Genomic DNA, 25,865 nt, shown 5'->3' on the forward strand with positions numbered 1-25,865 from the left:
TTATGATTTAATAAAGAAATTTGCAGACTTGCACAGAGATGGTAAAATTATGATGACTGAAAACGGAGACGAAGACAACAGACGATGAGGACAAGGAGGAACAGGGGTTTAAATGCACCAAAGTGACAGTCAGAGAGAACTCGGGACAACATTTAAGGATGCAGGGACTGACAGAGACAGGTTTATCTTGCCTGGCTGGGCAGCTCTCTGGGTGCTCAGCACCCCCAAAGCTCTGATCCTACAATCGCCCCTGCCCCACACGTTTTAGTTATGAACTGGTCAACCTACAGTCAGTACAGTGCTCAAAAATACTCCTATTGTATGATAGTGCTAATGAAAAATTTGGGGGGCAAAATTCAAACAACATAAAAGTCATATTTTTACGTTTTTACATTTTTAAAGTGTAAAAGAAAAACGTTAAATACAACCATCTCCAGGTATGGCTGTATTTAACTATTTACCTTCTCTATACAAGCCAATGCACCCACGAAAAACAACGCAAAACGTGTTAGCTTCAACTGTAAGCCTGTGTGCGTGAACGTCACGCGTGAGAGTGCGAGCAAGGTTTTAAAACTACAAGACCCACGATGCTTTGCAGCGAAACAGTCATTATCATCACATATCTTCAACATAAGGAAAAGCTTCCTCTTTGGAAGGGTTTTATTTGCTAACCTCGGGCAGAGGGTGACTCCTACTCAGAGTCAACATTTTGAGTCAATAGATAGTTCCTTCTCTCGTAAAGTAGAGACTGTTGGGCAAATGTGCGCCATAAGTGACCTAGTGCTAGCGTTGTAGCCTAGGAGCCTGCTCAGAGAGCGAGCTTCAGAGGCTAGTGCGAGCTAACGCTAGCAAAAGCTAGCTAAACTAAAACCAAATCCGTGAGATTATAACTGTATTCACCGAAAACATCAGGCGACGGGAGTAACCGTTGATGTTATATCTGCAGGAGATGTCAAGAAGCAGCAGCATAAGGTAAGCAGATAATTACTGGTGGTGTTACTGTGTGTCCTGAAAGACTGCTGATAGCTAGTTAAACTTGACAGCTAAGTTACCGTTACGACTGCAGGGATTGAAAACATGTATGAAATGTCTGCTTTTGCACAGTGACAGTGAGCTAAATGCACGCTTTTATCTAAACGGGAGAAAAAATGGTAGTCAGATGAGGTATCGGTAGCTGTGTTTTAATGCGCTGGCTTGTGAAACGTTATCACGTGAGTTGCCACAGCACAGGAAGCATATGTTAACCCCTCTGACGTGGATTTTTTTATCCTTCTAGTGGTGTTATTTTTGTTCTGTAGCGTTAAACTTTTGGATCGTTAAAACTGTCTCTGAAACTTTTTGTTCATTATTTTCAGTAGCGCACCTGCGGTCGATACGTAATCTATACTTGTTTAAACGTGTGATTTGCTGACTGTTCAGCCCTTGACTGTTCAGTTAATAAGTTGATTAACCGGGCTTGTAGGGTTACAGTAAGGTGTAACCTGCACCGGTGATCCATTTAACCCTCCGTACAAATTCCCTGCACCCTTTTGATTAATGGACTCTTTGTATTGAATTTACTTCACTGCCAAATACACAAAGGTGAAATACTGTTTGTTAAAGTGTAAATAGTAAACCCTTTTAAATCCCACATCTGTTCCTGTTACTGAAGGAACAGTAACTCTGGGAGAACTGTTTTGTATTTGTCTTTTGTTAAGACAGTCAGTGCTGTTTCAGCTATGTGCAAATATGTACCTTTGACAGTGGTTTCAAATTTCCCTCCTGTAACTAGATAATGTGCACAGAGCTAGCAAAACATTAGCTACACCATCACCTTGCTTCTGCAGTGCTCCCAATTTTAGCCACAGTGAAAAATTCCCTTCATATTTTAGCCCCTATCACTTTTTATCCATTCTGGTTGTTACTCCATTTATTACAGATTCTGAATACTTTTCTAGCACAATTAGAAACTGGTCTGCCAAGCTGACTGCATATCTCTTTCAATTAAAGCCCTCTTGGTTATAACCTCTAAAAGTGCTGATGCTGAACTAATGGTGTGCATTTTTAAATTCGGAGATGGGTCACGGGGATCAGAAGAGCTTTGGTGCCAGTTTGCTAAGCTGTCTGTTTGCTAAATAAAAAGACTAATACCAAGGTACACCAAGGCTCTTTTACAAAATGTTTTTAAGATTACTGAATGCCTTGCCTTCATAGTGTGGTTTGACAAAGACTGTTTAGAGACATTTATTTCTTCCATGCTAATATTACAAGTGCTGAGTGTTAAAATTAATTTGCAGTCAATATCCGGGAGTCGGTAATGTACTTGAGGCTTGACGCTGACTGAACCAACTCATGTGCTGTGTATCTCTTCCTCCTCTTCTTCTTGTGACAGCAAGTCTGTAGTGATGCTGCTGATGTGAAATTATAGGTTACACACAAAGATGAGCAAATCCTTCTCATGGTTTCCCATGAATCTCACCTGGAGTGGGAGGGTTCTGTGAAAAGAGCAAGAAGAGGAAGGATAACACGTGGACTATAATCAGGAGTCATGAATCTCCATCAGGTCCTTACGGGAGCTGTCAACCCTGGAGACAACTGTTTCTCTGTAGGAAGCGTAAACAATGTGCCATTCACGGTAAGATATTTCAGACTGTGGAAGTATTTCCCCCCTCAGCAGTTTAGGAGCTTTGATTCATGGGGGGTGGCTAAACTGATTTGTCACAATAGCAGATTTCCTAGGAGATTCCTTTGAAACCTAATGTGCTAATGTACCGCACAAAGTTGTTTAATGGGCTTGGGACTTTGTTATGTATGAAAAACAGAAGCTGAAATACATGTGATCTCAAAGCTTAAAACTCTATTAGAGAATTAAATAAATGTTCGCCACACTGGTGGCAACTTTGTAAATAAAATAAATGTAATTTAAAAAACAACAACAACAATAATGAAAGTCTCTGCTGTATTATAGGCTTTCTGAGTCATTGTTTTATTATTTGTCAAAATGTTATCATATGTTCTGCTGTCACCCAACTCTGCCTCGAAGTAAATAATAAACACCAACTAATCACCAGTATGTGAAAACCTGCCTGTACTGGTCATTCTGTGGTTTCATGAGTTTGTGAGGAGGCGGCCAAACCTTTGACACCATGCAAAGAAGAATGTGATTACAGTAGAGTCTGAACAGTGAAGAAAGAAGATTTAAGTTGATTAGAGTAATTAGATTACATTACATTTTTGTAATGAGCATTGAGGGCTAAAATCAACTTCTTTTTTCCTTCAAGGGTAGGTTTTATTCAAAATGTAATTCCATCTCATGAGACTGGTATAAAAAAAAAAAACCTTATTGATGGATTTTGTCTACCTGACCCCTTGACAGGTGAGTCAGAGTGCTAATTTCAGACACTGGCAACATGCTTTTCAGGAATGGATTAATCGGGGAGCCATTTCTGTCCTTATGTCCTCTTGTGAAAGAGGAAAAGTCATAGTGAATCACAGTTCATGTGAGGAGCTCCTTATGAGTGCCACAGAAATAGAGCATGGAATTCTAATCTTATCTGCTTGGACTTGAGGACTGTCATATGATGGCATGTTTGATGCCTTGATAATAGCTCTGGGACAAGTGCAGTTCAAGTGACCCTTCATGCAATCCTGGCCGGATGAATCTTAGAGTATCATGTTCATTTCTCTAACCCTCTCACTGTCTTGTCTCTTGATAGGCCTATGCATCAGGTTGTGACGTGGTGATTTTGGGCAGTGATTTTGAGCGGCTGCAGATCATCCCAGGGGCCAAACATGGCAACATACAGGTCGGCTGTGTCGACTGCTCATTGCAGGGTGGACAGGTAAGGCCAACTGTGTGGTGCTTTTGTTCACTGGGGTCCTCAGGCTGACCTGTGCTTGAATGCTCAAGCGTGAGATCCCAGTGATGGTAACTAAAGCAAAACCCAGTGAAAATAAATGGAGCCAGATTTCAGTAAAAGATAAATGGTTTGCCACAGAGTAATTATGTAAGACCATTAGACGATAACATATATTTATAGCTAGAGCAGGGTGATATGACCAAAAATATTTATCACGATATACATTTGAAAATTTGCGATAACGATATAACTGACGATATAATTGACGCTAGACAAAATACTTTACAACTCCACAAGTTTATTAGTGCAAAAAAAAAAAACCCCATCAATGTATTTTCACTTAAACAAGCAGCTGTTTTTTTATTTGCATTAAAGTTGCATAAATATTTTACAGTGCAAATGCAAATTCCTTGCTGACAGTTTAACCAAAAGGCATTTCCAGTTGAAATTGGCCGACATATCCTCAGTATAACCATGTATAATATCCACAAAACTTAAAAAAAGGTTATACACACACAATACAGTAATATTATGTTGAAGCACAGTACGTATCACTCCACGAGGCTCCTGCCTACGATAGCCGTAATGCTCCGACAATCCATCAAGTGGTGCGGCTTCGTAGCTTAGCAAAGTTGTACTAAAACATTTGACAGATTTTCAAGCGCCGTGTACCAAATAAAATTGTTTCGAGGTCAGCAAACACAACCAGAATTCATACATAAGGCACACGGGATTATAACGGGCACTTATAATCAAAGGATAATCAAAGGATTGATTATAAGTGCAATGAAATCAAATCAATCCTTTGATTTCAGAAAAATCAAAGGATTGATTTTAAGTGTGCCGTATTTTCCAAGCAACACAGTAATAATGACGGCCCGCTAGCACGCTCTACCAAAAATAGTGCTTTGTTGTGTATCTGACGGACGAAAGCTAAACCAGTTCCACACCACTGAAGTTGCAGCATTTTTACAAACCAATTCTGGTTCATCCATTTCATTCAACAATCCGCTTTCGCCCTTCTCATTCTCCATCGCCGCCATGCTTTTTCCGCATGTGCGTATGAAAACAAAGGCACAGCGCATGCGCATTTTACCCATATTCTATCGCGATATTTCATTTTCTTATTATTGCCCAACATTATACCGGTATTACCGTGGATGGTATGATATGGCCCAGCCCTATTTATAGCTCATTAATTGTTTTAATTATATTTATTTTTCCACATAAAAATACCAAACACTTAGTTTCTTGAGCTTAGAAAAGGTGCAGATTCAGTGCTTGTCTTTGTTGTATATCATTTTAAGGTATTAGTTTGTATTAGTTTTGTTTTTTAGACAAAATGGATAATTAATTGAAAAATGGAATTTAAATATATTTTAGTTCCAGCCTTGAATAAAGTTATAAAACATTATATTCATTCCAAACCCATAAACTGTCTTTTGGTTACTTGGGACAAAGCAACGATCAACTATAAATTAGCTTTAATGTTTGAAGAAACATCTGACCCATAATTAAATTAAAAAGAAAAAAAGCAGAAGGTGCTAAACATTGCAGGGCCTCATGACATACCATTTTCTTTGACTTTAATATAATGACCACACATGTGTGGTTGATTATATTGAGTGGTAAGCAAGTTCCACTTTGTGACTTGCTGTTTTTAGTTGTTTTGGTATATTAGCTGTTTTGCAGTGCAATTTATTAGCAATCTCTATTGCTGTCTTAAGTGTTGGCAGCTTATGCTTTCAGGAAAGTCACTTGTGGGCAACATCAATGAGCAGCTTAATGAACTCGAGCTTCCCGTCATCAGCTCTAAGTGAAGTAAAAACCACCCAGTGAAGCTGGTGATTGTACAGCAAGTGCATTTGCTGTTGTCACTGACAAGTCCTTTAATGTGGGCACAAACAAAAGATCTTCTGTGATTGTAATTTGCATTTAAGAAAAAAAAGATGTAGTTATTTAATGTAGTCTTTCTGTTCTATTCTTAATTGCCTTTCCCATTTCATATGCAGAACAAAGACGATGAAAGATTTTCTTTTGCATTTGCTTTGATGGACCTAATTAAGGAAGTAGATAGTGATGTCATTGCGGTTGCAAAGTTCTTAGGAAAATGAGGAAATGCATAACGTCACTTAAAAAATTAAGTTTGCAATTTAAAGAATCTGACTGACCCTTGCCATTCTTTCTGAGCTTCATATCAGTTACTCTGCAGTCAGACCACAAATGTTTGGAGACTCATAGCAGGTGACCTCTGCGATTGCCTTATGATCAAAAGCGGTCAGCTAAAGATTGAAAGTGTTGCACGTTCAACCTTTGGTTAATCAGTTAGTGGCCACAGCTGTTTATAATTGATTGCCAAATGCGAAAAGTCACCAGGCAAGCATTGGTTGTTCCTACCTGCGAGAGCCATTTGGAGGCGGACCGCTGGAGATGGCCAACTTTTACTTGTGTGACTAAGCCATAACCATAAGTGGCTGCCATTAATATGTTGTCTTCTTTTATCTGAGTATTAAAGACAGTCAGTAGACTGATATTGACCAATATATCAGCGCATCTCAAGTTTTCATCGTAAGAGTATGACTCTTCTATCAACTTTGGGCTCTGCTGACAATTTTACTTTAAAGGTTGTCCCTCGTGGATACTGTTTACTTGTCTCAGGCTGTATTTATTTATTTGTATATATTTAAATCTAAATATATATTTACAAGATATTCACCCTGTACAGTGGCTTCTTTTCATGAATTTAAATTTGATTCTTTAGTAAAAAAAAAAAAGAAAAGGGAAGAGGATAAAATAACACAGAATTTAGGTTATTTCTTAATACACTGCACATTTCTTGTGTCTCTGGAAACAAAACTTGGTACATAATGACAACAGTCATTATACAGTCGAGTACTCACAGTTCTGCTTGTTGGTAAGTAGCATTGCTGCAAAAGGAGCCACAAAAGCAGCTTGCAACATCTGCATAAACCTGATAATAAAGACCATATAGCAGAATTCTAATGAACTGGGATTAGTTTTTAATTAGGGAGGGTGGTAGCCTTTTTTTTAAAAAGTGCAGGCAACACTGCAATAATTTAAATAAATATAAAACATGCTCAACCAGTCGTTCACTTCTTCCCTTGTGACCTTAAATCCAATTCCGTTGGGCCAGAACTACCCACACACGCCTCCAGCATGGTCTAGCATCTGTTTAAGTATGCCAAGTTGGTCTGCTTGCCATTTCCACTTCATTGCCCTCTGCTCACTGTGATATTTGCAATGCTATTAGTTTACATAGTACATCCTTTGTGCTCATACTTTAAGTGTTGTAGCACTTCATATCATTTTATGAGCTTTAGTAAGTTGTTCCTATTAAGGATATATTTTCCAAATACATTATTTTAAAGGGTAATTAGGTGTCTAGAGAATAAATATTACTACACTATTTTGAGAAATATATGTCTACTTGCAATGAGAAATCAAATAAAGAAAGTCAGTATGGAGGTGGAGCAAGCGAGCTCTACAAACATCATAAAACAGTAAAAATAACTTTTTAAAAGCTGCATCCATCACAGTTAGCCCTGCAAATCTACTGTTCATCTCTTCTTGGTAAAGTTAATGGTTTCATGAGAGCCTTACGATGTCTCTTGTAATATGCATATATATTAGCATAATACCATCTTAAAGTCTCAGTTGGGGGTTTATGAAAATCAGACCAAAGAGTAGTCATCATTATAACCACAGAGAAGGAGACTTAATTTTTTATAACTCACATTTTCTTTCTTTTTGTCAGTCGCTCTACAGGCTCATGTTGAATTGACTGCTTTATCCCCAGAACTTGATCTCAGCATAAATGTGTCTGCCTTTTAGAATTTAATTAAATTTGAACTGTGCTGCTTCTGCAGAACCTATATTTGTGCCCCAAAAAGCCTGTCTTATACTTTGAGCCATTGTGTAGTGTCCATGTGACTATGCTTGTGCATGTGATGACTTGTATGTCTGTGTACACACATTTAAACATGTGCATGTGACTCACCCCTTCACAGAATTCCCTCTCTGGCAGTTGGCATATTATTTACCACATTAAAGACACAGCTTGTATTATCGTTTGCTCAGTTAACATTATGACTCTTGGGTCCCATGGAAATTACTTGAAAATTTAGCCCTTACAAATTGATGAAATTGAGGTGTGAATAGAGTACTATATTCACTCATCACTGAGTTGTTATGACTTAAGGTATTTATTTATTTATTGGCCTGTTGTCAAGGTGTCTTCTCTCTTACTATGTAGATATGTCATGACTCATAAAGCAAGTTATAGTTGATTCTGATTTGGATCTATAAGTATTAGTATTTTCGATCTATATTACAAAGCACAAGTTTAAGTTTTCACAAATTTTTTTGAATTACTTAAATTTGGATAACTAGGCTGATATGGAGGACAATATATGTTTCTGTTTGCAGTAATATCTTTTTATTTGTTTTGTAGTATATCTAAAATGTCGACCTTTTTTTGCTGGCAGATTGCAGCTTCCTATGGAAGCATTGTGTGTGTCTTTGAGCCTGTTCAGCAACCAGATCAAAAAGACGCATCGTTGACCGTGAGTAGCCTGCACTTTCTTCCAGTCATAGTATAGTCATGCATGTTTTCAGGTCATCCAGAATGAATGAATGAAGCTTTTTCTGTGTGGCAAAACTCTCTTGATATTTGAAATGGAGCAGAATATTGTTCCTCTGCAACTACTTGCATAAATCATGCGATTATTGTCATGTTCACTGTTTTGGTTTCTGTTCAGTAGTCCGTAAAGACGTTTGTTTTGTCTGAGCTGTTGTTAGAGAAGTCAAAGAATAGCCACAAGAAATGAGAAGAATTTACAACATCTTAAGTACAAACCGTATTTCGTTTATTGCAGAAGTTCCCTGGTATTACAATGCTGTGTGTGTGTGTTGCCTGATTGCATGTGACTCAATTGAAAGTTCACTGTTAGCGCTTGTTAAAGCTTCATCTATAGTTCCACATGTACCATCGAAACAGGGAATTGATTTATTTCTGAGCTTATTCAAATAGGGAATTATTGCACAAAGTTTCAGCCAACATAATTGCCAAAACATGAAATACTTGTTTTGAATGTTGCCTTTTTCTGTTTTTCCTGTACAGAAATTGAACTGCCAATGGCAGAAGACTGGTCAATTTGTATTACAGTCTATAGTACGGAACCTAGCATGGCACCCTACAGGTACTCTAACCATTGTTCTTTCTTAAAGTAACACAGACATATTAAGATAAACAGTTGTGATTTAAAAAGAAGTGTTGGGGTGGTACTACAGATCTGGCAAAATATAAAATTTTAATACTTTTTTTTTAAAGCAGAAATTTGATGATAGCTGTCCTGAAAGATCATATCTGTATATGTTTGTCTGTCCAGGTTGCACTCTCCTAACAGGCTCTAGTAGCCTGCAGTTGTGGTCTAATGTTGATGGAGTAAAGGATGAAGCTGATGAAACGGCGCAGCCGGCAGAAATGATTATAAGAGACTGCCGTTCTGCCTGGAGGTGTATCTGGCAGAGCAAGTAAGAACAGAGTTTGTAAAATAGTCACAAACAAGACAGAGACTTGACCAAATGGACATTTAAAATAAAATCAGCTAATGCACATTTTTCTGTAACATTATATTCAATACAAATCTGACTGCAGCAGGACATGCACTCAGTTATCTGGTTGAGTGCATGTCCTGCTGCAGTAAAATTTGTTTAAACCTATTTTATTTTGTCCTAAACATTACTTATTATATATTTTATATCTTCAAGTCTAAAATTATTGACATGGAGTGTTGAATATAATTTTATTTTGTATCTCAAGGACTGCTTCTCCAGTTAATTTAATGAAGTTCTCTCCTGACGGTGAGTTCTTTGCCACAGCTGGTCAGGTAAGTTGTGTCCCTTTGTTACATCGCACTTAAAAACTGAACACTCTAGATTCATGTGAAATTAGTAGATAATAATTAACTTCTACCTTGTGGTGTCGTGCGTTTTTTGTTAGAACTACCTATGGTATCGCTTATATCCTTCATTGCCTCTTCTTTTCAGGATGATTGCCTAATAAAGGTTTGGTACAGCACCAGTAAGTGGAAGATGGGTGTTACCACACTCTTTACACCTCCAGACGCCAATATGAGTGACCCGGGAGAGCTGGCCTTCTCCTTTATCTACCTGGCTCATCCCCGCTCTGTCACCAGTTTCTCCTGGAGGAAGACCAGCAAGTACATGCCACGGTACAGACACTGTTAATTTGTCATCTCATAGCCTTTTTTAACTTCCTTTTCTTTAACTTCCTTTTCTTTGAAGGTTAGGTAATTTTGACCTAACTTTCCACAGCTGGGCAAAAGAAAAAAAAATGCCTAAGTTAACAAGCCGGTTGAAAGGATGGTTGAAAAATATTAGGTCTTTATCTTCTTTACATTGGAGTAGAAAGCAGCTTGAGGTAACTTGTTGTGGACAGGTTTGATGTCTGTCTTTGTTTATTTAAAATATGTCACTACAGATGGTGTGGGTTGAATAAATTTGGCACATTCCAAATTGTTTCATAGCTTTATATAATATTGGTAATCGTATGTGACCTTCAGAGGGCTTCCACGCAGGAGGGGAATTGCAGCAATCTGGTGCTCTTGTTGCAGGCATCAAGCAGAAGAACCACACAATTATGTACACAATTAAATTTAAGAAAACTACACTGAACTTTGGAAAAGGAAAAACACAGTTATCTTAATTAAAGAGATTTAACTGAACTTCAACTATAATTTAAGAATTAAATAAATAAATGTGAGCTGGCAAGGTGTCACAATGTGATTTTTTTTATTAGGGACAAAAGTAAGTGAAAATAAGGGGCAGAAATGCAAAACAAGAGCACAAATGTGAAATGGATTGAGACAAATAATCATTTCTGTCTCAGTTATCTTGATGTAATAATCGTTGTAAGACAGAATTGTAATTGAAATTAAAATTCCATTAATTTTTATTTTTAATCTGTCTCTTTTTCTCCCTCCTTTATCCTAACAGGGGCGCAGTATGTAATGTACTGCTCACCTGCTGTAAGGACAGTGTATGTCGGCTGTGGGCAGAGACGCTGTTGCCAGGTGACAGCCTCTTATCTGGTCACCATAAAAACAATTCTTCTGGCCAACACAGTGAAACGCTTAAATCTTCTGCTGGCCTCTCAAAGAAAAACGGCTGCAATGGGAAGACACACAGACAAGCTTCACAAGAAGTAAGCCACAATGACTTTGACTTTCCTGCTTAAAATAAACACTCAGTATAATCAGCAGGACTTTGCTAAAGTTAACACAGTCTAATTAAGCAATCCTGCATTTAACCTTTATTTTCAGTTTAAGTCATAGTGGTGCTCACTTTTTATTAGTGTGGCTGTATGACAGTGCAGAAAACAAGGCCTTTTTAGCAACACATCACTGAAAACACATGAAATGTAAAAATCGATACTATTTGCACACAGGCTCGAAATTAAAAATCAAACACAAAAATGCAATTTGTTGTTTCAATAAACATAACAATGCACAATTACTTTAGTTTAATTTTTTTTTTAAATTGGCAGGACCCTTTGCTCGTGATCAGTTTAAATATAGTTTACTAACACAAGTGAAACACATGATTTTTATGGTGCTTTATTTAATTTGAAGAATTTCTCATTATACACCTTTAAGTCTAGCATTGCATAGTAAGACTTGTATGTCAGTGTTTTATTTTTTCTTAAGTGATATTAATAATTAGGATGAACTGAATATTTAAAAGGACCTCACATCATTTTGTGTAAATAATTCTATCTTTATAACAGAGAACAAGCTGTGAAATGATCATCAGCGTTGTTCATGGCTTCCCTAGATACTCCCATATATGCACTTTATCAGGTGTTCAGATGTCATGCTTTCTTTCCTTTTTGCTTTGAAATGATAATCTGACAGAGTGTTACACTGGCTGCAGAAATTTCATTTCATTTCATCACACTGTGCATTGGAAACTTTGTGCTTTTTGGGTATAACTTGTCCGTATCAGAAGTATTATTTGTAAAGCTGTATCGCTCTCTAGTTTGTATACAACATGCAAAAAGAAATAAGTTGTAATTTCCTGTGTAGTTGGAAATGGATGGTACAAATAATATGATTTGTGGTTTCCCCTTTTTTCTGCAGAAATAATTTCCAAGCTTTTGCATTTTTATGTATTGCACAGTGATACTTTAGGGATGAGAGTAAAAGAACAAAGAGGCACTGAGAAATTTCAAAACAACTTTGAGAAGGTAGATGGAGAGCAACAGAGGTTTGGTATAGTTAAAAGGAAAAATTAATGGTCTCAGACATGAAGGTTTTTGAAACTGTCTGCCTTTCTGTAATGTGTACAATACCTTAAAATTATACCTCTGACTTTTGATTGGTGTTTAATCTTTTTCAGTTGTCTGGCGCATGTTTGTGTTTGCAATACTGGTGTGTTGACCAAGCTTGTTCGCAAAATCCTAACCGACATTCATTTTATCTTTGGAAAGTTGTTGGTGTTACCAATGATTGAAAAGCTTGGGGCATATTAGTTTACAAAAAAAATGGATACGCACAGTCTGTAAGAGTACCGGTATGGAATTATTCATTAGAAATCCCAGCAAATGTTGTTGCAAATCAGTGCAGTTAATTAAGCCCCAATATTCTGAATAAGTTGTTATTTGAGAACATCTGGAGGAGGCAAGGTTATGGGATTTCATTTAAAAGTATTTGTACCTGCTTTGTCATGTCTTCTTAATGGTGAGTTTACTTGTAGTCTTCATAAATCTCAAAACCTGCAGGTTTACAGCTCGTTTTATCGTACTCATTTTGCACCTGTGAGTCTAGATACAATCACATATTTGGTTAAAGAAACTCTGCTTTTAAATTATTGTTTGTCATCCTGTGAGACTTGTTTTCCATTGGGGCATTTAGCTGCAGTCTACTGTGAGACAGCAAAGCAAAGTCCAAATTACATAACCTAAATGCCAAATAAACTTTACAATTTCTTCTATACACTCTCTGTGACAGCCACTCCTCCATGTTGCCAGCTCCCTGTTGCTCTGTTTTAAGACAAATTGGGCACTTCACTTAAATGCAGTTTAAACATCAATACCAATAAATTAAAATCCCACCCTGAGGGGACCACCTGTTCACCAAAGTAGAGTAGCTTAGCACAGACTGGGATGAGAGCTGGAGAGGTTTGTTAGTCGACACAAGTTGATTAATTCACATCGACCTCCAAAAGGCAAGCTCAACCTGTATTGTTGTTTCAGCCTGAAAAGGCAACAGGGAACAATGGTGTTTCATTTTCCTCTTTTTAATCTTATTTAAGTAGCTCCACATTTCTACAGGTTAATGTAATATTTTAGTGCCTCTCACAATTAGTATTATGCATTTGGATGGCACAGACGATGTCTGCAGTCATAAAATATTAAATTGACATTTGAGCAATACTTCATAATAATCATACTTGTTTTCTGCACAGCTGGATTTTCAAGAATCGCGGCACTATCGGGACATACCTCAGCTATCATGGACCAGCGGCCTGCCTCACCTTCAAAGTGGACACTGTAACCACAAGAAGAGCAGCAATAACATGCCCCATGCCAATGCTCTCTGCCACTTTCACATTGCTGCCAGCATCAACCCAGCCACAGGTTTGACTTGAACACACTCTGAAACTACTTAATAATCCTGTTGATCCCCATCACTGGTATTTTGTTAAATACCAAAAGAAATCTCACAACATATTGAAGAACTAAAGCTTTAACATGACATAAAGTTCTTAATAAAGACAAATGAACTAAAGCACATCATTTGCTATTCCTGAACTATACAGAGTACATGGATGGTTAACTCAGCTGGAAGTCAGAAGTCTTAACCTCTTGGCAAAAATACCATTAATTTTGCAGATTGCCTGAGGTTGTTTCTTTAACATTCCAGTGAGCTTGTGCTCAGTGAGAGCTGTTCAGAGTAACTGTGAGCATTTCATTTTCTTCCTCTCCGTTTTAGTTGGGTTGCTTAATTTGACCTGAATTAGGATAAAATCATGTAGACTCTTTCAGCCTTCAGGCTGAGAAGTCCTGCAGGATTTGTATGCTTGGATTATGTTTTAGGATACTAAACCATGCTTACATTCATGAAAGTTAATTTGCTCCAGCAGATAGATTTTTGTCCTGCATGTCAGCAGCCCGGTCTGATGTATATTTTGTTGTTGTTGTTGTTATTTATTCATTAATTTTTCTAAATGTTTAACAGCGTATAACTTGTATGTTTCGCAGACATTCCCCTGTTGCCCTCCATCTCCTCTCTGAACGCTGTGGATGATGAGGAACCAGGAGGCCCATTTTCTGTCCACTGGCTCAACAACAAAGAGCTTCACTTTACTTTAGCCATGGAAGTCTTTCTGCAGCAGCTTCGAATTAGTGTAGAGCAACAGAACGAGTGCTCCAATGAAGGTAGAGAGAAATGATTTGGATGAGTCAGTAATGGGTGTGTGCATGTGAAGCTGTAATAACAGTGACAGTTAAAGTCTAACCTTTAGAATAGAATTTAACATATTGTTTGGCTACCATGATTTGTATTCTTTTCCAGAGCCTGAAAATGAAGATGACTTTGAAGAAGAGGAGAACAGACTAAGTGAACCCCAAGGACCAGGAACTGTGGAGCTGCCTCTGGCAGCAGTGGAGCACCAGTTGGATGTGCTGTTAGAGGAGTGGAATAAAGGGGCTGACATGCTGTTCAGTATTCATCCCATGGATGGCTCTTTGTTGGTCTGGCATGTGGACTGGTTAGATGAATACCACCCAGGCATGTTCAGACAAGCTCAGGTACTTTGCTGCTGTTGTTCTTTATATAGAGCAGTTGTACATTCATTCTGTTTCTTTCATGAGAGTATTCCTCCAGTTTCTTTCCTCTTTATCTTTTATAGTCTTATTTCAGAGGTTGATACACAAAGAAACTGCACAGTTAGCTGCACAATTGGTCTTAATTTAATCTCAATATGGATTTTCTCTATAATAAATAAATGAACATAAATAACTGTTATTGAAAATGCATGTTCTTCTAAAAGAACACAAAGTAAAAACAAGTCAAGCACCCCCTTGATCAGGACCTGATAGTGTGCCTGCGTCTGTCCCATGCAAGCTTGAAATTTTCTTGATTGGTCTGAATAAGAAAGTCTTTGTTAAAAATACAGATACTACAAAATTTTAATATCTAGCACAACAGAAGGTGAAGAACTTGTCCCTCAAAGTGGTTCGTCATCCGTTGTTTGGAAGTACTTCTGATTTGGCACAAGTAACGTTAACTATAAAGAAATCATCTGCAAAAAGTGCTGTAGGGTTGACTAGTCTGTAAGGCAAGACTACTAACTTATATTCAGCCTCCTGAAAACATGCCAAAAACTGCAGTATTATTAATGCTTGAAGGCTAAGAAAAACAATGCAGATGTTGCCAGCATGAGTCATTCAACCTCATCTGAGACATTTATAAAAGCAAGCCTGTACACCACATCTGCATAACCATCTAGCTCCCAAAGACGCACTAAAATCATCCATCTAATCACATTTTATTTGGGCAGAGACAAGTGTCCAGTAAACACAGTGAACAGCAACAAAGGCTTTGGAAAATTGGCCAGCATGCTGCTGTTATCTATTCTTGAATTATTTTTCTGGTAAAACCTACACCATATGGAAAACATTTGCTGCTAAGTTTTATTAATCATGCAAGTACAATCGATGGGGTGAAAGACTTAATTTTTCTTCTAAGAGATTTACTTAATTTAGGTCAATGAGGAAGTTCAGTATTGTTTTAAGCAAAGATTTTACATTAGTGGAAATATTGCACAACATAAAAGCAAGTTTATGTTTATTGAAAATTGTAATTAAAACCTTTTTTTCCCGCTATAATCAATAAATAACCCTGATAAATAACCGTGATCTTAATATTGATCAAAATAATAGTTAATCATTTGACTATAACCATGCAGCCCTACAGTGAATCACAGGTAACTGAATTCTGCTCAAAATATAACTTTAAACTTTAGATTAAACAGTTTTCTATTTAGTTATTTGTTTATATTCAGAATTTCAGAAAGTGCTTTGTGGGAAAATCATTAATTTATCATCAGAGTAAGGATGTGATTTATTTTCACAGTTGTGATGGTGTACTTGTTCTAATGTCTTCTCATCTTGCGACTCACACAAATATATTGTACTTGTCTGTGACTTCATATCAAATTCAGACATGCCCTAGTGCATTTTTATGAGCAGTAAAAATAATGAGAACAGAGAATCTGGTCATTCAGGCACAAAACCGAATCTCAGGTTTCATTGGCATTCATTTTTTTAGGCCTGGCTGTTTTAATTAGTTTAATTAGTCCTCCTCTTTAAATCTGAGCTGCAAATTACAGTCACTTTTGATGACATTGCTATGACATCTCTTTCTGTCTCAGGTGTCATTTGCATCCCGCATTCCTGTAGCGTTCCCCGCAGGTGACGCCATCTCCCTGAGCCAAAGTGTGGTAATGTATGCCTGCAACAAGAATGTGGATCTAGCTATCCAACATGGCAGACAGCGACCGCCTGGGAGCACATTGCCTCAAGCCAAATCTGCTCTAATAAGCTACGGAGGTCAAGGAAAATCTGCACCCAGCAGTAGTCTTCGATTAAGCATATTCACCCCCAATGTCCTTATGATCTCCAAACATGCTGATGGCTCTTTAAACCAGTGGGCAGTCAGCTTTGCAGAGGACTCTGCTTTCTCGACTGTGCTCAGTGTCTCTCATAAGTCACGGTACTGTGGTCACCGCTTTCACCTCAACGACCTGGCCTGTCACTCGCTGCTCCCTCTTCTCCTCACCACCTCACACCACAATGCCTTGAGGACTCCAGAGGCAGACAGCATCTTGGTTCCTCCAGAGGCCTCCTCCTCTGGTTTTTCTCATTCTGCATCTCTATCTCGTGGGTCACGACCCACGCGGGTGTCCCTGGGTATGGTTTCCCAGGATCCCAATGCGATCTACAGTGAGCTGATTTTATGGAGAGTGGACCCCGTTGGCCCGCTGTCGTTGTCAGGCGGGGTCTCGGAGCTTGCTAGAATCAATTCTCTCCATGCATCAGCATTTGCTAATGTAGCCTGGCTGCCCACGCTCATTCCCAGCAGCTGTTTAGGTGAGAAAATATTATTATTGGTCAGATTGCTAAGTACTTTATTGTGTGTTGCCTTAGCAAAAAGACAGTAATGAGATTTTTTTTGTTTGTTTTGGTTTGGTGTTTTTGTTTTTTGTTTGGGAGGGTTGATTGATGTGAAGGATTGTTTATTGTTATTGTTTTCTATATAGTTAACTATGTCCAAATAAGAGTAGGTCTGAGACGAGTCTCCATGTGTGGTTATTAGTCCACTTGACACATCTACTGTGCATTGTGCATGTACAAAAGCAACTTACTTTACCAAATGACTTCAGATTTTCTGAATTAAACAGGAGTGAATGTTAAACCTCAGTAGTGTTTGCCTGCCATGCTTGACATATTTATTTAGAAAAAACAAGCATAACAGTGGTAACATTCAATTGTTTTTCTTTTTAGGTTTGTACTGTAACTCTCCCAGTGCCTGCTTCGTGGCAAGTGATGGCCAATCACTCAGGCTTTATCAGGCTGTCATTGAGGCTAAGAAACTTCTGAGTGAGCTCTCCAATCCAGAAATATCAGTAAGTGATCAAGCCTGACAATTTTCATGCACATTAATAGCAACACTCAGCCATTTATAGAATCTGTCAAATAATGTACGTCACTGTTTTGCCATTTTGCTATTACTAGTGTTGGCCTGAGATGACTTGATGGAGAAAAATGACTGCAGGCGAAACGGAAATGCAGTGAAACATTTAAAACTCAGAAAAAAAAGTTGTTTACTATGCCACCTGTTAGCTGTCAGTTGCAAGATGTTAAATGATTTTCAAATTGGTAAAATAATTTGCTTGCATATTTAAACTGTGTAATACTGATGATTTTTTGTTTTTGTTTGTCACCTTTCAGAAATATGTTGGGGAGGTTTTCAACATTATCAGTCAGCAGTCCACAGCAAAACCAGGGTGTATTATAGAACTGGATGCCATTACTGACTTTGTAAGTATACATGGAGTCCAAGAGAACTGAGTTGGTTTTTCACCCTAAACAAAGTTCAACCTCCTTTATTTGGGGACTTTCTGATTGTCTCATCTAACAGTAGACAGACATTGTCAGAAATCTTTGAAGGTTTTCCCCTGAAAACAACCCCAAAAGAACCCATTGTTGACTTGCAAACCATTTGTGGCATGAAGCATTCTGCAGTGCCCTGAGTCGCTGAAAGGTCAACCACAATAATAAAAGGCAAAAAAAAAAAACCTCCCTCGTCTCCTTAGGGTGTGCGTGTCTTTGTGCATGTACTATTAATACAGCCTGTGTCTATGTCAGTGTGTAGACAGAAAATGATGTTCAGAGTCTACATCTGATGTAGTTTGACAATATCTGCTGCTGTTCTCTGCAGCAGGGGAAGGAGACACAGCTCCTGCATGTTTTTGAGGAACATCTGATTCTTGGCACTGAGATAACGGAGAGCATACATGAAACTCCTGACTCTCCTCGCACGGGTAAAACCTATTTTTTCCTAGTTTTCATGCCTGTATTTAATAGCAGCTGCTTGCACCTTTCATTAAAAAAATCACTGTGTGGGTTTCTCTCTCTCTCCCCCCCCCCTCCCCCGCAGCCTCCAGTAAACCAGCCTTCTCAGCCCGCTTTTTTCTGGTGGTGGTAGAATTAAGCCCAACAGGTCGCTCACTGCTCCACATGTGGCATCTCCATCTTGCTGCTCGACCTGTCACTATGGGTGGGTACTTATATATTCATACACCCTAAAGGTTGGGTGATGTCAGAGAGGTTTTCTGCCATCCTGTTTAATCCTTAGCCAAAATAAATGATTGCAGACCATAAAGGGAAGTTTTTAAGGGTTAAAAGAGCTGGAAGCATTGCAAAATTATAATTAGTAACTAAGTAATGACTTTATCACTGTAGATGCCTTGCATTCTTTAAGTTCCAAGTCCAGATTTGTCTCCTTTGCAATCTTTATTACAAGTCTGCTGTGTAAAAGTTCTGAAATTCTTAACAGTATCTCTAATGATTGAAAGAGACCTCCAGTATCACAGTGTGCTTTAGCCAGATGGTGATTCATCTGTTGAAAGGTTTTTTTGTTTTTGTTTTTTTTTTTTTATAGATTTTTCAAATAATGACTCTGATGAAGTGTAGTAATGGTGAATGGATTTGACCAAGCCTAACTGTTCTAAATATATTCCCACTTTTTGTATCCCCACAGAGGGGACTGCAGCTCATAAGGATCTCACCACGACTTCTCCCTTGAACGGCTCTCAGTTTGTCTATGACGCACCCAGTTCTCCAGTAACTCAGAAGAGTAAATCCTGCACTTCCAATCTGCAGAGTGCCTGTCGTCTCAGCCTCACAACACACAGGCTGTACAGCCAAGAGCTGGCTCTTCCAGCAGAAGTGGAAGCCATCAGTGTTACTCCCTCGGCAGGTGAGGGACAATGAGGACACACATTCTTATTCCAAGGATGCAAAGCAAAACCACTTTGTTTCCTTATGCATATTGATGCATGCTAAGGTTCAATGTTGCAGCTTGAACCTAAACTCTAAATAATTGATCGGCTAGCTAATGATGGAAGATGTTACTCCCTAACTCACTAAAGTCATTTTAGGCATTAAATCTTATGAAATATCATGAAATCACATGAAATACCCACCACACAATCAGTGCAGTACTTAGCATTTTTTATTGGCGAGACTTGTCAGTACAGTAAGCGAGACGTAACAGTTTGTGTAGCATTTTCCTAACGGGATGGTTCAATTTTGATATTTAGAGAAAGCTAATATGTAGTCTATATGCTATATGTAGTCATGGGACAACATCCATACACACTCTTGAGTAAACCCATCAAAAATGATTAAACCGTTGCGTATAAATGACATCTTGCCCGTCTGAAGTAAAGTGCACATCGTAGTTTCCTTTTATTTCTCCATCAGTGTCCTTGTATTGGGGATGATTTATTATAAGTAATTAATGACGTTGCCTTTGTTGTAACATGTGATTATGAATTGATGAAAAACATTATGAGTGGAATGTAAGAATCACAGAAAAACACTTAAAAAAGAAAACAGCTGAAAGCTACCAACAAACTCAGATTGCCATCAGAACTCAGTTGATAATTATTAGTGTTTGATCTGACCTGTGGTATCACAGGCTCTGTCTGCATCATGTAAAGAATTCCCCTTGAAGTTGAGCTGTTAATGATTTTGATGAGGCGGTGTAAACCACCAACCACTGTGTCTCTTCCACTGTGTGATGTTTATGGTCCATTGTTGGTGCTAGAGTGTGGAAATACCTGATTGTGACTTTGCTTTCTCCTGCACTTAAATCAATTTATCATGTACACTTATTTTCTTTTCACAAATGAAGCGGTTTAATGCTTCTATAAGATTAGTTAGTGAGAACCTAAGACAGTCTAAAAGAGGGTGCTTCATGCAAAAAGTGTATTGGATTTTATTTTTCTCTTTATTTTTCTTTAGGTTGTTTACCAAGGCAGTGGTGTATTTTTGTGAACTGAGTTATAATTTAGTGTGTACTTGCACCTTAATATGAAAGAATGCATTCAGGCTTGTTCTGTGTTGAACATGGTGCATAAATGTTTTTTAGGTCAAATGTGGTAAGATTGTGGCAACACTGTTAAGATAAAAATGAGCAGGGTGCACAGTGAGACAGGAAGCCGACTTGTAGATTAAGAAAAGAGTGTATGGCTGAAAGAGGCCTGAGTAAAAAGCTGCTGCTAACATTATTGGAATGAAACATAAGAATAGACGAAGGCAATCTTTTGTTTCGTTTACATTTTACATTGTATTTTTTTTAATATATTTGCCAAATGTCTTCAAAATTTAATAAATCACAGAAATTAAACTCTAATGATATTATAGTTCAAATCTTTCTTTGCTAATGGTGCATTACTTTTCTTCTCAGGTCACCTGAGTGCGTCATGTTCTCTTCCAGCCGGCCACGTGCCTTATCTCCTTGCTACTTCCTGTTCTGATGGTAAGGTGCGCTTCTGGAGGTGTAATGTCATGACAACAGAACCCCCCACTGTGGACAACTTGGTGTACCAGTGGGAGGAATGGCCTCTCCTGGTGGAGGAAAAACTTCCCAGCAGCAGCGCAGTAAGTGTGCCAGGCCGGCCCATTGAGGTCAGCTGCTGTCACGCTGGACGGTTTGCAGTTGCCTACAAGCAGATGCCTAGCACACCTCTGAACCTATCTCCTCATCTGAATGCTCATGGACCTCTGACTTCTCCCCCTGCTTCTGCATCTTCCCCATTTGTAAACTACAGCACCACCAACACCCACCTGACCCCGACCCTTAATGTGCCGCATAGCCCAAAACCCATTCACAGCCCTAATGCAAGCACTCGAGAGCCACTGGTCCACATTGGCATCTTTCAGTGTGAGTCCACTGGTGGTTCGCAGTGGATTCTGGAGCAGACCATAGTATTGGACAATACAGACCCCATGTCCAGCTATCCTTTAAGTAGTAGTACCACTGCAAGTGCCAGCATTCCAAGTAACATGGATTTATCCATACGAAACGAGAACTGTCTTGGTTCTACTGGTAAGAGTCTGGTTCACTTGGACTGGGTTTCCCAGGAGGATGGATCACACATTCTGACAGTTGGCATTGGGACAAAGATATATATATATGGTCGTCTGTCTGGAAAGCCTCCAGATCTGGGAGTGTCTTCTGATGCTAATAGAGACCAAAGCTTGTCTCGCCTGGTTCTGCTTCGATCGGTCAGTTTGTTCTCCTCTGTCGAAGGCTCACCACCTATCCCAGTCTCCCTGTCCTGGGTACGAGATGGAATCTTGGTAGTTGGCATGGAGTGTGAAATGCACGTGTACTCTCAGTGGCAGCCTCCAGCACCACCCAAACCGACTGTCACAGTTGCCCAGGACAAAGACATCAGCAGCAGTGTTTCCTCCATAATCTCAGCTGTCAGACAGTGCCAGGAGGAGGGTCTCAGCCCTGGGGCCCCCACTTCTTCACTGACTCTTCCCAAAAAGACCCTGACACGATCAATGACGAGTCTGGCTCAGAAGCTCAGTGGGAAGAAAACCGCTTATGACTTACCTGTAGAAATGGAAGATTCTGGTCTCTTTGAAGCAGCTCACCAACTTTTTCCAACTCTACCCCAATACCACCCTGTACAGTTGCTAGAGCTTATGGACCTAGGGAAGGTAAGTTAAATAAATTACTCAATTACTTTTTGTACTCAGTCTTTAGCAGTAATAGGCTTTTTTTAAAAGTAAGTCTAGTCTCCAATTACTTTTGAGCTTCTAAAATGGTAGGGATTGTGTGTAAAAATGGCTCTAATTCCTGAACAGTTAATGTATTACTTTTGTATATTGTAATACTTGAATTCGAGCTGAAAGTCTGCTCTTCAGTCACATCTTGATTCTTTGATTTGAAATCCACGGTGGTGGTAAAACTACAAAAAAAATGTCATTGTCTAAATACTTGTGGACCTGCGTGTGTATGTGTCTGATCTATTTGTGTATTGTCAGATGTTTTTGCCTGTGTGCTCTGTCTTTTTTCCTTTGTCCCCTGTGTTCTTTCTTCCAGCCTCCTTTTCTGTGTGTCTCTGCTTTCAATATCCTGCTCCCCGTCTCTCATTTCCTGTTTTCTTTCAGTCTTCAAGATTACATTCTGTCTATTTCTCTCTCTATCCTCTTTACTCTTGATACTCTTTTTTTCCCATTCGTATTAGTATTTATTTATTCCTTCGTCTTTTTTTTCCTCCCATGACAGTGTTTTCCAACTAAAAATAATGTAGTAAACTTGTATATGTTCTTTAGTCCATCTTTGTGTTTGAAGTTAGATTTTATTTTTTTTAATAAAATAACATTAGGACAATATAATCTTGCCAAATTTACTTTAGTTGATGCTATAAGTTCTTTTGCAGTTATAGAACAATTGCAGTAATTAGGCCAACATTGTTTGAATAAAATCAGGTAAGTTGTTGTTTGTGTTGAACAGCACAGGGTGCTACCCACTTACTGTCCAGTGTAAACCTTAAATTGATTTTAATTGTTTATTGTCTTTTCATTTGTAAAAACTCAATTAGGTTTTTGTGTGTGGAATATCCAGATAACTTGTCATGTACAGATCAAATTTGTCATCCAATATCTCTATTTCATCAGAGCCATTGAGTAAGTTACTTAATCAATGGCTCTGTGTGGCATCAGCTAAAAGGACCAGCGAACTGCAGGATATGAAACCTGAGCTCATTTTGTATTAAACTTCCGGTCAAATCTAATTACTCAGTAATTGAAGGACCTTGAATGCCATTTCAGATCCCTCTTTAACCCCTGCGTGAGTACACAGGATGCATTTGTCGATGATGTGTTTGACTAAATTGGATTGAAGTATTAAGTAGCTGGCTTCCAGTTACCTGCGTCTTGCTTCAGCTAATGGAGCTTCCGGTGTGGTTTCTTGACATTTCCTGACAGAACTAAGTAAACTGTATAATCAGTACATGCCAACGTCTGCTATTTGGTATCGCTACAATATGTTTGAAGCACCAAAGAAGCATTATTTATGGGCTGTTTAATATTTTATTTAAAAAAAAAAACTTTTAATAATAGTTGTCTGATTTCCACAATAGCTTAAGCTGTAGTAAGGTGCACCGATACAGTTAAAAGCCATGAAAATCTGAAATGTATTCTGATTTATTATGTTGATATTATTCATCTGTCTTCAGGTTCACCGTGCCAAAGCTATCCTCTCCCATCTCGTGAAATGCATTGCTGGAGAAATTGTAACACTTCAAGACAGTTCCACCAGTCCCGAAAAACGTGTGCGGTCTCGAACCATCAGTGTTGGGGGCAGCACAGCCACGGATCAGAAGATGTTCAGCAAAGCAGAGAACTCGTCCGCTGACTACACAGAGATAAGCTCCATCCCTCCACTGCCTCTTTACGCCCTTCTAGGAGCTGATGACGACACACCAAAACCTGGTGGGTATATACAGCATGTGATTTAAGAATAGTGGTCCCTCACTATAACGCGGTTCATTTTTCGCGGCCTCGCTGTTTCTGCTTTTTTCTTTTTTTTTTCTTCTTTTTTTTTTTACAGCGCGTTGTGTTCTTCGTCCTGATTGGCTGTAGACCATTGTCATTCAGTCTCCTCCGTGCCGTGTCTCCTGTACAGTACAGAATGCGTTTAGCTTGTCACATTTACATAAATCTTCGATTGCTAGCAGTGTGTACTGTTTGTACGTTTTCTCCCCAACAAACGCAACGATATCAACGAAACATTTTGTACCGTCAAAGGCACGTGCGGTAGCCTGAAAACAGGGTTTGATCTTTGGTTTCATTCTATAATACTGGACTTAGTTTTCTATTAAGGTTTGAACTTTGAGGGTGTTTAAACAAGAGAGAAAAGTGTGAAAATGTTCATACCTGTCTGACAAAGGTGTATAAAGTGTGTAGTGAGGGGTTTTACAGCCTTAAAACATCTATAATAATTGTAAAAAATAAAGCTGGCTACTTCGTGGATTTCACTTATTGGGTTGTTTTTAGAACGTAACTCGATAAATGAGGGACCACTGTAGATAAATCCAGTAATGAATTAAATACTGGTAAAATGTCAAATGTCTAGTTTTGGAGTCAAATCCTGCAAAAATATAGAAATAAAGTATTAAATTCATTTCACAAGTTGGAGTGAAGTTACTGAAACTCTCATGCAAAAATATGTTAAAGGCAAGATTGAGATGGCGGGATGTGTGCAGAGCAGGGATAGTGGATATATTAGGGCAAATGGATGTTAAATATGGAGCTGCCAGGCAGCAGGAAAAGAGAAGGTTATGGATGTAATGAAGGACGAGATGTAGAAGACTGGTGTGATAGAACACGATGCAAGGGACAGGGAGCAACTGAAAGCAGAAGAACAAGAAGACTTGGTGAACAAGAACACTCTGCACCATAGGTACAAAAGCCTAGGCTTTTTTGTTTTTCTACTTTTTGCTGCTGTTTTCGCCTTTTTGTTTTCCTTTGTTGACCTGGCACTCTGCAGGTGAAAGCATTTCACAACTAAGATTGAAGCCTTATTCACACAAGTCTAATATTATTATTTGAGACTTGTTGTATAAAGCTCGTTAAGTGCTCAAGTAAAATAGCAAAGTGCTATAAAAGAACCGGTCCATTTACGGTTTAGCTTGGGACCTCTATGTAATGATTGCAAAAGTCATCTGTGACCTGATTCAAAGTAAATGTTCCACAGCTAATAACATATTTCATCAAACACAGATGTTCTGTGATAGTATAAGTCCACTAATAATCAGGATGTCACTGATTTCTTTGATATTTTCTATAAACAGCATTATGGATGCTCTGTTGGAATGAAAATAAATGAAAGGTAAAAGGCGAGCTTGAATCCATCAGAATAACAAAAGTCAGAAGCACGACTTGCTTGGCAGCATTTTGTAAAGAACTTGTTGCCTTTTTTAACATGCTCGGCAGTTATGTGGCAGCTTATTAATATTAATATTAGTGCTGTCAATAGATTTAAAAAATTAACTAATTAATCTCACAATTTTCTCTAATTAATCGTGATTAATTATGATTAATTGCAATTACTTGATCAATAGCCTGGCTGCAATTACACTTTTTAAACTTTATATTTAAGCTTGTAAAAGACATTTATGCAATATATAGTAAATGGAGAATAAACACAGAGAATGTGTGCTTAAATTCAAAGAGAATTTGAATAGTTTTAGCACAGGTTCTTTTTAAAACTTGTGTGTGTGTGTGTGTGTGTGTGTGTGTGTGTGTGTGTGTGTGTGTGTGTGTGTGTGTGTGTGTGTGTGTTCTTTCAAACAATTACAATTTTAAATGTTTACACACCCCAGCCTCAACTC

The 25,865-nt window shown here is 38.4% G+C and overlaps 1 protein-coding gene across 3 annotated transcripts in view; it reads left to right on the forward strand.

Moving 5' to 3' along the window:
* The first annotated feature begins 540 nt into the window (after window positions 1-540).
* dmxl1 (Dmx like 1) overlaps window positions 541-25,865 on the forward strand; it is a 63,268-nt gene continuing 37,943 nt past the window's right edge. For 2 of the 3 annotated variants that reach the window (XM_085181124.1, XM_085181126.1), the window contains exons 1-20: window positions 542-972; window positions 2,372-2,614; window positions 3,696-3,821; window positions 8,345-8,422; window positions 8,980-9,058; window positions 9,248-9,392; window positions 9,682-9,748; window positions 9,909-10,093; window positions 10,878-11,085; window positions 13,347-13,518; window positions 14,143-14,319; window positions 14,456-14,691; window positions 16,317-17,034; window positions 17,449-17,570; window positions 17,896-17,985; window positions 18,386-18,488; window positions 18,605-18,724; window positions 19,208-19,426; window positions 20,921-22,185; window positions 23,709-23,964. In XM_085181124.1, coding sequence (XP_085037250.1) covers window positions 2,528-2,614; window positions 3,696-3,821; window positions 8,345-8,422; window positions 8,980-9,058; window positions 9,248-9,392; window positions 9,682-9,748; window positions 9,909-10,093; window positions 10,878-11,085; window positions 13,347-13,518; window positions 14,143-14,319; window positions 14,456-14,691; window positions 16,317-17,034; window positions 17,449-17,570; window positions 17,896-17,985; window positions 18,386-18,488; window positions 18,605-18,724; window positions 19,208-19,426; window positions 20,921-22,185; window positions 23,709-23,964 — 4,453 coding nt within the window. In that variant the 5' untranslated portion in view covers window positions 542-972; window positions 2,372-2,527. Of the gene's footprint in view, window positions 973-2,371; window positions 2,615-3,695; window positions 3,822-8,344; window positions 8,423-8,979; window positions 9,059-9,247; window positions 9,393-9,681; window positions 9,749-9,908; window positions 10,094-10,877; window positions 11,086-13,346; window positions 13,519-14,142; window positions 14,320-14,455; window positions 14,692-16,316; window positions 17,035-17,448; window positions 17,571-17,895; window positions 17,986-18,385; window positions 18,489-18,604; window positions 18,725-19,207; window positions 19,427-20,920; window positions 22,186-23,708; window positions 23,965-25,865 lie in introns of all 3 variants that reach the window. The other variant, XM_085181125.1, reaches the window with a different exon arrangement.

Source organism: Neolamprologus multifasciatus, chromosome 12 (assembly GCF_963576455.1).
Source record: "Neolamprologus multifasciatus chromosome 12, fNeoMul1.2, whole genome shotgun sequence".
NCBI lineage: Eukaryota > Metazoa > Chordata > Actinopteri > Cichliformes > Cichlidae > Neolamprologus > Neolamprologus multifasciatus.